The sequence below is a fragment of the Melopsittacus undulatus genome, chromosome 12 (assembly GCF_012275295.1).
Source record: "Melopsittacus undulatus isolate bMelUnd1 chromosome 12, bMelUnd1.mat.Z, whole genome shotgun sequence".
Classification (NCBI taxonomy): Eukaryota; Metazoa; Chordata; class Aves; order Psittaciformes; family Psittaculidae; genus Melopsittacus; species Melopsittacus undulatus.
The window spans coordinates 7,934,303-7,948,750 of record NC_047538.1 but is presented as its reverse complement, the minus strand read 5'-3'; the positions used below and the strand labels follow the sequence as shown (position 1 = coordinate 7,948,750).

The 14,448-nt window shown below is 51.0% G+C and overlaps 1 protein-coding gene across 1 annotated transcript in view; it reads left to right on the top strand.

Moving 5' to 3' along the window:
- The first annotated feature begins 8,581 nt into the window (after nucleotides 1–8,581).
- CAMTA1 (calmodulin binding transcription activator 1) overlaps nucleotides 8,582–14,448 on the top strand; it is a 220,578-nt gene continuing 214,711 nt past the window's right edge. The window contains exon 1 of the mRNA XM_034068475.1: nucleotides 8,582–8,711. Within this exon, the coding sequence (XP_033924366.1) occupies nucleotides 8,687–8,711 (25 nt within the window). The 5' untranslated portion in view covers nucleotides 8,582–8,686. The remainder of the gene's footprint in view (nucleotides 8,712–14,448) is intronic.

Genomic DNA, 14,448 nt, shown 5'->3' with positions numbered 1-14,448 from the left:
ACTCATCCAGTGACAGCAGAAGTGGCTAAAGCCACTGACAAGCAGCAAGAAAATCCTCATTAGTAGTGTAGCTGTCCTTGGGATATCTTCATGTTTGCTTGTGGAAGACAGACTAATCCCCCAAAATTCAAAAGCAAACTGCCCTTGAAAATGTTCCTGGTTGCAGTCTGAGGGTTGCCCCCTGCCCCTTGGCTCTTCCTGGCAGCAGCTATAGGGACAGAGGACATTTCTGTGGCAAGGGGAAGATCTTGGTAGTAGTAGGAGCAGGAAGAGGTGTGAAGGGTGGGTAAGGTGTGACTGGTTGGCAGACACAAATACCAGTTCTTTTCTGCTAGATGTGGAATACTTTCCTGTTGTTGCCATAAGGAGCTGCTCTGTGTGCTACAGGACACCTTCAGATCCTTTTTAAGTTTAGGCCACATGTCACAGGAGAGGAACAACAAGCACCAGGTTCACTCTCTTGGTGAGAGAGTTATGATTTCTCCTTTGTCCTTTGGGAAATGTGCCCATGTTTGGTTTATTGTATAAATAACATGAAACAGTGATTGTTTTTTGAGGTGGTTATAACTAGTATAAGCTCTCATACAATGCAATGAATTGGTACCATTTTTAGTTTAATAACACCAGAGCTGAGGATCCAAGCATACTTAAAATAGTACTTAGCAAATTTCTGCTGCTGTCAATCCGTATTTTGGGGATCTGATAGTTTTGTTCCTTATTTTTCTGCATGTGTGTTATTGAGCTATTTCTGTAAACTCGGATGTAAATCTGTTACGCTCTTTGAGTTTTGAAATCCTTCCCCATCAATCTGGAAAGCTGTAAGGTTGCTAGAACTGGAGTACAGTCAGTGTTGGCAGGGAGCTGTGTGTCCTCATAGTCGTCCTGGTTCCCCAGAGCTTGCAGCATTCCCAGTTCCTCCTGCTCATTGGTGGCAATGGCAGCAGGGAGGTGTGTGTTAGAGCTCTTGTGTCCATGTTGGTTTATGTTGGTGCCTCTGAAGATTAGTGCAGGGATTGTGGTGTGGTGCTGTTGCTTTAAGGTGGCTGGTGGCCACGAGCTGTGCTGAGCGTCACCGTTGCCAATGCCGGCACTGCAGCACGTGCTGCCTGCTCAGCAGTGCCTGGAACGCGCAGATAGGACCAGATTTGGCATCAGCACAATCACTGCTGCAGGGGCTGCCAGCTCCTCACTCTTTCTTCTTCCTTCCAGCACGTGGTATTTTATATGACCCCGAGGACAGACAGTTGTCTACTAGACTGGCTTGTGGGGGTTTGTTTTATCTCAGGCCTGTCAGTGTTCAGGTTTCAGTGGTGGGGGAGCCCTGGGAAACCCGTGCTCTGTTTTGCTTAGTGTCCTGCTGATGCTCCAGCTTGCCAGGGTAAGTGAGTGGTGGCAGCAGTAGGAGTTAGTGCTCTGGGAGTGATTCAGGTGCCATGGTCTGGTAGACAGCTCTTGAGCTAGCAGAAGAGGGTGCTTAGCTAAGAGTCAAATCCTGTCATCCAGGATTGTAGCACTTGATGCAAATTCTCAAATGTAAGTGGAGCTTTTCAAAGCACCTAATATTATGTTTGTGTTTAGTCTGTGTCTTGCAAGTGAACAGGAGAGGAAGGTGAATCACTGACTTGTATACTTTGATCTTAAAATTCAGTATCACTCCTTTGCTTGTAAGTGGTTTGTCAGACAAAATTTCTTAGTCATTGTATCTGCAGATCTCGACCTTGGTGTCAGAGGGATGGCAGCTGCAAGAGATGTGGTTGGAACCACAACTGTGTCGTGAAACATTGGCCATTGTATGGAGCTGATGCCACTATGGCACTGAAACCTTCTTGTCATTCATGCAAACAGTAGCTGTTTGGACTGTGATGGGTGCCTGAGGTTGGGGACGTAATTTCATGCCCCTGACTTCCAGCTTAAGTGTAAGGGCTTAATGCAGCATGCACCAGAAGTGCATTTACTCCAGACCCTGAAGATGCCTCTCTGAAATGTGCTCCTCAGGCTTGTCATCCAGGTGACTGCCCACTTCCAATGATCCCATGCTAATTTCTGTATCCAAGATCTGTTTACTCTTTATACTTCTATTTGGTGTTGGCTAATGGGTAATCCTACAGCAGGATTAACTTCTAGTTTTAATACTATTAGAAATATACTTGATTTTTCTTTTAAGCAGGAAGAGGTGCTATAAAAGTTGACATTGTGTGACACTAGGTCACGAGTTTTACTGTTTAGTCAGAGATGGGAGCTGAAAGACATCATGGCAAGTATAAAAGCTAATTCCAGTATTAATAGTTCTCTTCCCAGCTAAAAAGAAGTAATTTTATGCACAGTTCTTTTCTTTAGGAGCACTTGCTAATTTTGAATGTGTCTCCCACTCTAAGGAGTCAGTGGGAGTTATTTTAAGCTGCATTTTGTGGTTACTATAGGTGAGTTGGTAGTACGTATCTAATCCTGTGTGGTGCTGTAGTGTTGCTTAGTGCACAGTGAGGGCTTTTTGGCAGAAATAGCCCTTTAGATAAACATGAAGTACAGACACTGTATTTAAATCAATGTGATTTGCTATCATTTAACAGCTTGCTAAGGACCTGTTTCAATTCATAGTGCAGTGGAAAGGGTAATCCATGTAGGGATGGTCTGTCCTTGCCCCTGTTCTGCAGTTCTGACAGGATTACCTGCCTGGTTTTGCCTTTGTACTGTCCCAGGCTGAAATACTTCACATTTCACACTGTGGGTACTGTAAATAATTGTCACGCCTGTCTTAGCAGCTGCAGATTGTATTGTTGTTGAATAATAGGGCTCTTTCATGGTCTTCACTCCTTTACATCTAAATTTTCACTCTGCTGCTGAAAATGTAGGAACTGATTTACTCCACTTGAGGGGAAAAAAAAGTATTACTGTTCCTGGCCTTCACTGGAAGAAGTTGAGGGGGAAGTCAAGAACTCAAAAATGAAACCATGTAAGGATGGTTTGGCTGTTCTGTGTGTTTGCTGCATGTGCTGTTTGTGCAATTCTCCTGGGTCATATGGGAAAGAGTAGTTTTCATGGTTGGAGAAGGTTTAGGCAAATCTTGGCTGTGTGGCTAAGACTACTGAGAAGATATTAAACCAATCATTTTTGTTCATAAGGACTGCTGTGTATCCTTGATGACAAGGAAGAGAAGGTTTCATGTAATAAGGCACTGGGCTGAAACTCAGGAGAGAGCTGGAGTAGCTGCATTCCCATGGTGCTCCTGCAAGCAAAGCACGAGTCTAGCTGTTGATACTGGGATTATGCTTCCATTGGTTTTATCTATTCTTAACTAGTGATGAAAAAGTCAGTTCCTTCTCAGGAATGTGTAGCATGGTGGAGCCCTTTACAGACTGGAAACAATGCTTTCCACAGTGATACTCATTGGAAGCACTAGTGCTGTTGTTTGTCAGTGGTGCTTCATTTGCTGGACACAAAATAGATCACAGGAATGTGTGAACTAGAATTTGGTTTGAGAATTCCAGGACAGGTTGTTGGGCTGTGTCAGCACTTCCTCTGGAGCAGACTGACTCACTTCAGTTTGCCTCTGGCTTCCAGTTCCTGAATCTACATGACTTTGAACACCTCCTGCCACTGCTAACATCATCCATTCATTGTCTTCCATTACTCATTCTTCTGTTTCCAGTGCCTGAGGGTGACATTTTCATACCTTGGTGGCTAAAATCAGGCTCCTAGATCTGTATTTATTCAGTTGATATAGACAGCAGTCTGATTTCAGAGGAGTTAAGTACCTTGGAAAAGATACTTGTTTAAAAGTAGGAACAGAAATTTAGGAGCATACCTTTAGGGATCTGAGACTTCAGTGTACTTTTCTGTTACTATTTGCTTCAGCTCTCACTGGAGATTTGATGTCAAACTAACCTGGAGATTGCTCTGGCTCCTGCGTGCTGAGGGGGAAATTGGAATCCCAGACAATGGCATTTTCCTGGAGTGCTCTTGATCACTGTATGGGTTTCTGTGTGTGCTGTTGGTGGCATTCAATGAGCTGGTGCTGTCCCTGTTGTGGAGCAGCGTTTGTGGGCAGAGAGGTCAGGATGTGAGGGGGAAGCATTCCCAGAGAGTAGGAGCCAGGTGATACACCTCATTATAGGATGATCACAGCTTAAAAAAGATAGATAAAAACCAACCCTTCCATGCACCATACTGGAGACTACACTAAAGTTATAAGTGGGGCTCCCACGGATGACAATCACATTACTTCTTTAAACTGAATAACTGGATTGTCTTCTTATACCAGAAAGCAAACAGAAATGTCCTGAATATACTGTAGGAAACTGTCTTTACTAAATCGAGCCCAGCATTTATGTGCACTGTATATATTATTTGATTCTGACAGAATTACATAAATGAGGGGGGGGAGGAGGAGGAAATATTGTTAATGTAAGTTGACTACCACAGTAAATCACAGCCTAATTATTTTTTTTTTTTCCTGGCTAAAATGAGAATTTGATATAATGGTCAATAGACATTTTCTTCAATTTTTGAGACAGGATTTCTAATAGCTAATCTGAATGAACTGGAGAAAGTTGCTGCAGAATGATAGAAATAAATTATGTGAATTCTGTGGTGACTTACTGGTAAATCCCCTTAGTTGGAAGCTTTAATTTACCTCATATTTCAGTTTTTTTCTTCTCTAACTGGTTTATGGGTGTATATTAGAGCAAAGTAATTGTTATTTTCTTAGTGCCACCAGGGTGCTTAGAGCATGAACCAAAGTGAAGACAGAACCTGGCTTGCCCTCATAGGGAAATAAAGGACTGAGGACACAGATCTGCAGCAATGTGTTGGAACTTGGCACCTCCTCAGTCAGTTCTGAAGCTGTTGGATGTGGTACTGGAGTAAATGGGGCTCCAGCACAGCAACCCCCCAAGGCAGGTGTCTGCTTCCCTTTGGAGTCAGTGCCAGTGTAGGAGAACAGAGCATGCTTGCCCTCGTGCCTGGTTAAACAGGTAAAAAACAGTGTTTCTGTTGAGCCCACTGGCTTCAGTACCTACAAAAACTTTATGAGGCTTTGCACAGCAAAAACATCTTTCCTCCAGGGGCCATTAAAATGGCGTCAGCTCTGGAGTTACGCTTCGGTTTAGTCTGGCATGAATTCCCTGCAGCCAACAGAGTTTTGCCGGAGATGATTTGAATGTAGTGTTTCTATTTTGGAGGGAAATAAATGGGCTCAGAATGGCAGCATGAGCAGGGAGAAGAATGGATCTGAAGCCTGGGATATGGAAGATGAATGAGTTCAGCCTCCCGCTAGGGTAGTATAGAGCTTCATTCGGTCTGAGAATAACCTGGTACCTTTAGTTCCTGGTCATGTCTTCTTCAACTTCCACACGTCATTCTGGGCAAGTTATGTGGCTGGCAGAGACCTACATTGAGACTTTGGTGGTATGCTTGATGAAAAGTACGTGTTCAAATAACATCCATAATATTCCACAGAGTATATGTCTCTGGAGAGCCTTTTGGAAGAAATGTGTCTTTTGGGATGTTTACCTGGTTCTGGTGAACCTGGGGATTGACAATTGCCCTTCTCAAGGGCAGTGAGATGTTGTGCAGTGATGCTGGGGTTATGTGCACATTGACTTGGTTAAATCTTGGGCTCATTCCTAGGAGAAACAGCTCTTGATTCTGTAAGTGGCGAGAGGAAAGGACAAAACCATTTTCATTTCTGTCATTGTGAGGGATTCTTTAAGCATCTGTACTCACAGTTTTCAGAGTATTTTTGTGAAAGCACTTGGCATTCCTTGCTTCTAAATCATGGAGTGACTGTGCAACCAATTCAAAGGAACGGGGTTCCAGCCTTGTCATTACAGCTATTAAAACTGCCTGAACTGTTTTGCTTTTTGATGCTTGCCATAGCAACGGTGGATGTGTAATTTGCTGAATATCCGTAACAGGGCATTTGAATATATTCCTTACAGTTTTACTCCTGCATATAAGTAAGTGTGCCAAATGGGCACCTTAACCCACTTAACCAAACCAGAGCCACAGCTCCTGGGGAATGACAATGAAGAGATTGTTTTTTAAAGAACTCTTTTATTTCATGTCTTAAGAAAACCCTCCGAACCCCAGACATGGAAGAGCAGCACCTTTATCAATATGCTGTTATCACTCCTCATGATTCACATTGCAGAGACTCTGGCACATCTTCCTTGCTGCTTATCAGCTGATGGCAGTTCTGTGTGTGTGCCCCTGGAAAGGTAAGAGCGACCCAGTTCATTCTGAATGCCCCACGCACAGAATCTCTCTGCCTCAATAGTGATCAGACCTTTGATTTTTAAGCAGTGAGGAGCTGGGAAGCTTGAAAGATACCAGCAGCCCTTCAATTCAAATGGCTTCTTTCTTATCATTTTATTGCACAAGGAATTAAATTAAAATATTTGGGACTTTGCTGGCACGCTTGATGAACAATTTATGTTCCAATAGCATCCTTAATATTCCACAGATCCCATTACTAGAATCACCTATATGGTACCATTAACATTATGTATGGTTTCAGGTGTTCAGTTTGGTAGGGTTTTTTTTTGTCCTGGTAGAGAGGTTTATATTGAGGAAGAGAAGCAGTTCATTAGCTGCTTGGAGCAGAGTTCATACACTACTTCAGTAGCCCCTTAAGAATGCTGCTTTTTTCCTCATCCTGCACATTCTCATTGTTTTTATGGATCTGGAAGATCTAGAAAGGCAGACAGTGCTCCTGAAGACACTTGACAAAGCAGGTCACACACTGCTGTAGAGCCAAGGGAGGTAGTGTTCGGTCTGGAAGTGGAACTGCTGCTGCCCCATCCTCCTTCCCCATGCTGTAGGGGCTGAGGGAACACTTAACAGCCCCAGAAACTCATCAGCCGGAGCACGTGGACCCTGTTGCTCTCATGAGCCATGGAAGCCAGTGAGAACTGCTCAGAGAGGACAGCGATGGACTGTGTACACATGCAACTGATCTGAGTTTAATGGTGTTTCTGGGTGATCTTATGGTCCAGCCCATGCGGAAAGCTTCTGGTTGGCTCTTCCCGGAGCATGTAAGTGAATAAAGCAGTGAGGGCTGTGCTCATATCCCTGGAGAGAAGGACATTTGTGGCAGCAGTTGCTGTCTGGTGCTTGCATCAGGAGATCAGCTTCCATCTCTTCACTGCAGATTCCCATCTTCAACTGGTATTCCTTGTTTGCCATACAGCAAACTGTGAGGAGCACTAGTCATGTGGTTATTTCATGTCTGCTCAGCATCTTGGAAGGATATCCAATGAGAGACATTCCCTAGAACCCATCAAGAAGATGATGGCTCCTTGCAACTGCAAGAGCTTCCAGCACAGCTTGAACAGCTGAAGGAAACAATTGACTCTTGATCCTATAGCTGCACTAATGCCTGTGTGTTTATAGGGCAGAGCATACGGGATTAGCTGTGTGACCGCCGGGAGCCAGTCGTTCTGGAGCCTCCTCCAATGTGCCTTTCACGCTCCATGAGATTAGCAGCCACTGAAAACAGGGAAAAGGAATTTTCCTTTCTTCTGCCTGAGAAGAGCCCATCACCCTCCACCTCTCGTCTTGGCTCAGAAGTGGCTTAGTCCTTAGCAAACAGGTCTTCTTTAACAAGTTCTGCTCCCATGAGGATCGGAGGGAAGATATCCTCTTTGGTGTTTAGTCACACACATCAAAGGAAACAACCGCTTGGATCCCCATTTGCATGGCACAGGCATTAGATGTGGTCCAGTTACACGAGCTCTGTGTGCTGGGACCTCCAGGCTCCGGGGGAGCGGGACAGGAGCGATTCACTTGGGTCTTGGGCGACTCTTTCGAAGCCCCTCGCACCCCACCCGAGCGGGTCCGCTCTGCACAACGGGACAGCCCCGTCACCCGTGAGGCTTCCTGGGGTCACCGGCCCGTACCGAGCCTCGGGAGGCCGATCAGCCACCGAGAGCTCCGGCTCCGGGGCAGCGCTGGAGCCCCGGGGACCGCAGCGGAGCCCAGGCCCGGCCCGGCGGGGGGCTCTGCTCGCCCCGGCCCGGCTCCGCCGCGGGGCTGCCCCGCCGGTCGGGGGGCGGAGCCCGCACGCGGATTGGCGGCCGGGCCTTGGGGCGCGCCAATCACCGCCTTTGTTTAGGGTCACAGGGCGCGGAGGGGGCGTGCGCCCGCCGGGGCAGCCCGCAGCCAATGGACAGGGCAGGGGGCGGGGGCGCCCGGTTCGCCCTCCCCATTGGCCCCGCGCACGGTCACTCCGGCGGGCGGCGCTGGCTGGTTGGCTGCCGGCGCCGGCGGCTCCGTGCGTCATTCGGCGTGTCCCGCTTCCTCCGCCGTGCCATTGGCTCCGGGGGCCGTCAGTCGCTCGGCGGAGCTTCCTGATTGGCCGCCGCGGCAGTCAGTATCCCGCTGCGCGGGGCCCTCCTCCGCGCCCCGGCGCCGCTTCTCATTGGCTGCCGAGCGCGTCGCTGAAGCGCTGCCGCGCTCCGGTTGGCGGAGCTCGCCGTCAATCGCGCCCATCCCCTCGGAGCGCCCGCCTCCCGCCCGCCGCCATTGGCCGGCGCGGGTGTCAGTGCGGCGGCTCCCCCAATGGGCGGCGCGGGGTGTGCGCCGTGCGCGCGGGGTGGCCGGCCCGGCGGCGGCGGCAGCGGGAGGAGGCGGCGCGCGCCTGGGTCCCGGTCGCGAGGAGGCGGAGGAGGATGTGGCGCGCGGAGGGGAAATGGCTGCCGAAAACAAGCCGGAAGGTGAGAGCGCGGCGGGGCCCGTGCCCGCTCCGCGCCGCCGGGACGCGCCCGGCCTGCCCGGGCCTGCCTGCGTCCGCCGCGGGGCGGTGGCGGCGGCGGCGGAGGCCGCACCGCGAGAACTTCAGCGGCGGCGGCGGCGGCTGCGCCCCCGGGGCCGGGGGGGGGGGGACACGGACGGGACACACACACACACACCATGTGCGGCGGGCAGGCCGCGTGGCGCCGGGGCCGCGGCGGCCGGGCCGGGTGTGGGGCACGCCTCCCGCCGCCCGCCGGCACGTGCCCGCCCGCCGCCAACATGGAGGTTGCGGCGGCGCGGGGCGGTGCAGGGCGCGGCGCGGGGCTCGGGGCCGCTGCCGCCGCTCGGGGTCACGGCGCGCCGGGCCGGGCCTGCTCGCGCCGCCCCCGCCGCCCCCCCCGTTCCTTTTCCTCCCCTCCCCCCGCGGCGGCGGCGGCGCACGTGCCTCGCGGGCGCGCGCCCGTCACGAGCGGGGCGGCCTCGTCCGCGGCCCCGCACCGGGGCCTCCGCGCCGCCGGGCACGAGGCGGGCCGGGGGTGGGCGCTGCCGCGGCGGGCGGAGCGGCGCCACCCGGAGAACGGCGGCCCGGAGGTGAGCGGCGGCGGAGGGGTGGGGGACCGGACCCGGTGCGGCTGTGGGGGGGGGGGGGGTGAAGGGGACCGGAGGGGTCCCGGGTGCCCAACTCCGGACGGAAGTTACCGGCGCGGCGGGAGCCGGGGCGCGCGTGTCCGCAAGGGGGAAGCGCTGCTCCGCCCGCCGTGCCCCCCCCGGCGCATCCCGGGACGGGCGCGGGCGGCTCCCGGTGCCGTTCCGTGCTCCCTGCGGGGGCAGTGACCGGAGCGCGCCTGGGCTCGCTGTGGGGCTCGCTCCGGGCCCCCCCGTGCGGCTGCCCCGGTTCGTGGGCATCGCCCTGTTCGACGGGCATCCCCTCGCACCGGTGTGAACGGGGGACGGGGTGTGCCCGGTCCACAAGCGGTGCCCGGTGCTGGGGCCTCCATCTTATGGAGCAGGAGGTGGAAGGAAGGTCACGGTTTGCATCCCGCAGCCCGCTGGCTGCCTAACCGGGGTCGGTAACTCGGGGATGCCTCGTGAACGTATCCGGCACCGTTGGGCGTCCCGGGGAGCTGCGCTCATCGCACAGATCCCATAGCAAATGTAGTTCCTCTTTCCCGGGAAGCCCCTTCCCAGGACCCGGTGTGCTCATCCCATCTCCTCCACTGGGCGTTTGCTCCCAGTGCTTTGGGAACATCAGGATCTTGTTTCATCTCCCGTTCTGAGCAGCAGCGGAGGCTCTGGCCGCAGGCTTGCACCTTGTCCAGCACCACGGAGGCTGAGCTCTACGGAAATGGACATTCTAAGTAGTGGTAGTGACGAGGAGTGTTGTCAGCTTCATGTTTTATGAATCTCTTTCATGCTTCCAAATTCATTAGTTCTATCTTTGCTGTGGTCTGGAAAATGCCGGCTTCATTCTCTTCTCATTTGTGCTGAAGTAGATGATGAAGTGCACCGAGGTGGTGCGAGGCCGCTGCTCGGCACAGGGAGGGAGGAGGGAGTCGCTGTCTGGACTTCACAGCTCAAATCCTGGCGTTCCAGTTCTTTCATGGACAAAAGTGCTGCCATCAAAGGACACTCGGGCTCCATTCTCAATTTGGGCTCCCTGTGCCCACGTATGGTGATATTTGTCCTAGGTAGAGCTGTACAGAGCCACGCAGGTCAGTGCTCCTTGACTCCGAAGGTGGTTTGTTCTTTATGCTCATTACTTGATGCAATATTTGTCCTGTCCTGTGTTGGTAGGTGGCTTTGGTGAGCCCAGACTGGTTGTGGTGGGCCGCTGGTCGCTCTTGGCCGGGCAGTGTTGGGAAATGCTGGTGTTCAGGCCGGTGGGGTGCCCGTAGTAAGCTCACAGAGCAGCTCCTGTGCTGACCTAGTTCTGTGGTCTGCTCTCAAGGAGGTGAGATACAAACCATTCATTCCTTGAACTTAAACTCCTCCTGTCAGGACCTGAATTAGGAATCATTCTAGAGCGTGATTCAGGACAGGAGTTTAAGCAGTGGCACAGTACTGAGGAGAGAGCACAGACTGCTTTAGGTCTTGGTTGCTTTCATATCTACAAGCCAAGTGTAACTGGCAGTGTCAGGTACATGGGATGGAGCAGCACGGCTGTTCTTGGGGAGCATCTGCCCCCTCCACCTGCGGTGCTGTGATTGGAGCAAGCTTCATGAACAGCTCTGCTGGCATACTTGATGTTGGGGGCTCCCTGTTGAGCTGCAGCCGAGGTGGTTGAGGGTCTCATCAGTGCCCTTGATGTACAGGAAAGGTCTCTGCATCTTTGGAATGGGGTGAATTTCCTCTTTGGTCCCATTGGGTGTGATGGTCAAGAGGCTCTGGCTGTCCTTGGCAGAGGGTTTGGGGTCTTGTAGGTTCTGTGTGCACCAGAAGTGAAGCATGAGGGTGGCCCTCGGAGGTGCTGGCTCAGTGGGTTGGGGGTCTCCTTCCCATGGCAAACATAAAGTGTTTTAAAAGCTCAAACTGGAAACAGTGTGCAAAGAGAACCTTTGTGCTTCAGGCTGCCCAGTGAAGCTGTGGCTGCCCCATCTCTGGCAGTGCTCAAGGCCAGGTTGGACACAGGGGCTTGGAGCAGCTGCTCCAGTGGAAGGGGTCCCTGCTCGTGGCAGGGGTTGGAGCTGGAGGAGCTTTAAGGTCCCTTCCAACACAAACCAGGCTGGAATTGTATGGTTTTACTTCTGCATGTTCTCATGGACCGGCACCAGTGATGCCCTCATGTTCACACCACCCCAGGCTCAGTTACCATGCAGTTGTAGAGTCCCTGCTGGTTCAGGACGGGTCTGCAGGAGGTGGAATGTCTGCACTAGAACCGAGGGGTTTTGGCTGCTGCTTGGGGTTGGTTGTGGAGCCTGACCAAGGCATTGGTTCCAGCTTCAATGTTAGTGAATGCTGAGAGCCTGTTTGGGCAATGTGCCGCTTGAAAACAAACCAGTCCCCATTTGGTTGTTAAACAGCAAATATTTATACTTCCCTCTGCGGAAGTGTTGCATAACGGTTTATTACTTGGACAGACCTGAGCTGGTTGGGAGCGTGACGGATGGGTTCTGCTGCTGCTGTCCCATGCTGGGCTGTCAGCAGGAGCCGGGGCTGGAGCTTGCTCTGGCCACTGCTGGCCAGAGTTCCAGCACTGGTGTTGTCAGAGGTGGCAGTGAACCCCTACCAGTGAAGGGTCTGCTTCCTCTCGGGGGCTGGACTGTGTCAGAGAGTGGACTCCAGTCACTTCCAAACAGCAAAGAATTGTGTGTGTGAGGTCAGTTTGTTTGAGTGGTGTTGGAACCGTTTTACACACGAGATTCCTGATGTAAGGCATGGGGCTTGTTTAAAACTCCACTTTTACATCTGATTCCACATCTCATTAATGATGTCCCTGAAAGCTTTGGCTCAAAGGGTCTTCAGGTTCTTTCCGTGGGGTTTTAAAGCCACCTCTGTAGAAGGGCTCCTACAGCTGTTGTAACTCAGACTTCATTTCCTGGGTCAGGAAACAGCGAGAGGATTATGTACAGGTTAAAACAAATGGGTTTACAATTTAATCTTTAAGGAGTTGGTGCTAATTTTATGTTTCTCATGTCTTTAAAGGGCTCTTCTCAAACAGGAAGTCTTTGAGACCCACTTGCAAAGGTGTATGTTGTCAGAGGAAGGGGAAGCAGCTCTTCTACCTCTCTGTCCAGGCAGCCTTCAGAAGGAGGCAGCTGGAATGTGACCTTCCTTTCCCAGTGTCCCTTCTGTCTGCTTCAGTAAACCAAATATATCTGCAGGGATATAAAGCCAAACCTTCCCAGGGTGCGAGATGAAGGGGGTACAGCACATTGTGGAGTTGTGTGTTGGTTAATTAAACCCAACACTTCCTGCAGCTGCGGGATTTCCTGCCTTCCTCTTTCACACCTTGCTGAGCTTTGGCTTTTTGGTTTCTTTCCCTCTTTTGTGTCCTGTTTTCAGCACCTCATCAGCTCTGCTGTGTGTGTAACCCCATGGGTTTGGGAAGGTGAGTGCTGGTGTCTGTCTTAGCCCCAGGTTTTGGGGTGCAGTACATGTCCTCTTCCCAGGGCAGTGCTGAAGGTGCAGCTACATGCTGAGCTATGGCATTGGGTGAGCAAGAGCAAAGTCCTGTTGTCACCAGGAACGGAGGGCCTGGCATCCTGCATCCTTCCCCTGCTCCTGTGACATCTTGTGTGCGAAGGGTTCAGGTCTCTCCTGCCAGGTCTGTGATGGGTTTCCAAACTCAAACTATCCACAGCATAAAAACATCCCAAGAATAAGTAAAATTTCCTGTGGCTGGTTCCTGCCTGTATGTAGGCTCAGAGTGAATTTCACCAGCCTCAGCCAATACTCTGGGACCTCTCTAAGCGTGTTGTAGTGTTGAGAACACTTGAAGGATGGAAAGCAGTGTAAGGAGTGGTTGATTTTTACTGGGCACAACTAGTAATACCCACCCCTCCTCAGCTTCAGTCTGGTTGGAGAGGTAGATTTCTGCTGGGCCTCACTCACTCAACATTCGTTTCTCCTTATCTTCACTGTGGTTGAATTTGGTGATGGAATTCCAGAGAAGACCAAGGGGTGAAGGAGTCAATGGCAGGTCTAAACCAAATGAATTGCTGGCGACAGTGAGGTTTTGTACAGAAGAGCCTGTTTGTAGTGTTTAAACACCATTTACCTCTCTTGTGAGGCAGTGGGGAAGGTAGCCAGCCCTAAGTCATTACTTCATCATAATGGGCTTATAAAACTTGTGTTTGTGATTTTATAGGCTTATTCTTTATTTCCAGTGTAGAGCTGTGCACAAATCAGCAGCTGATCAACACCCATTCAGCCAATTCTCCAATTATATGTTATATTGATAAAGTGTGCTAGTTACATGGTCCACAGATCCGGATTCACCTCCTGGATCACAGGAGATTTAAGAACCAACTGAAGAGGGAAGGGGGGGATTGTTTGCAGAGGGGGGTCGGGCACAGACTCGCTGTGTGATTTGCTGTTGTGTGCTTTAAAGTTTTATGGCCCGTGCTGCATCCCTTGGGAGGATAAAGTGCAGGGAGCATGAAGAGACCCATAAAATCACGAAGGGTTTATGTGGTATAATTAATATGGAACTTTCAATGAACTTCATAATAGTTGTACTTTCTTAATTTCACATGAGTGTCTGGTTTGCTAGTCAGTAACCTTGAAGATTGCCAATGGAGCTTAAATTTGGGGCTTAAATACTGAATTTCTGACAAGATACGTGTCAGGCTGCTGTATTGTAGCATGTAGTTTCTGTATTGTAGTTTCCAGAGCTGGCTGTGTGTGCCTTGGGAAGTGTGTTTGAAATACCCACCCCATGTCAATGCAGCTTTACTGATCCTCCCATGTGAGTGCAGCTCTGCTCACACAAGCACTTTGTGCTGATGCTGGATGGGTCACCCGTGGCAAAGCTAATACAGGGAAGAAAGCTCAGGTGCAAACCTGGCTTTTGCACACTAACATAAGTAAGCATTGTGGTGGTGCAGGTCCTTAACCACAGAGCAAGTTTTAGTTCTAAGTAAATGTAAAGTACTGATCCAGAGTGTGCTGGCTGCTCTAAGCTGTGTGTGGGTGCTGAGCAGTGACTCCTGGCTTCATCAGGAGATGCTTTGGTAGGTGAATGGGTACATTGGGTGACGAGAAATGACAGATTGGATT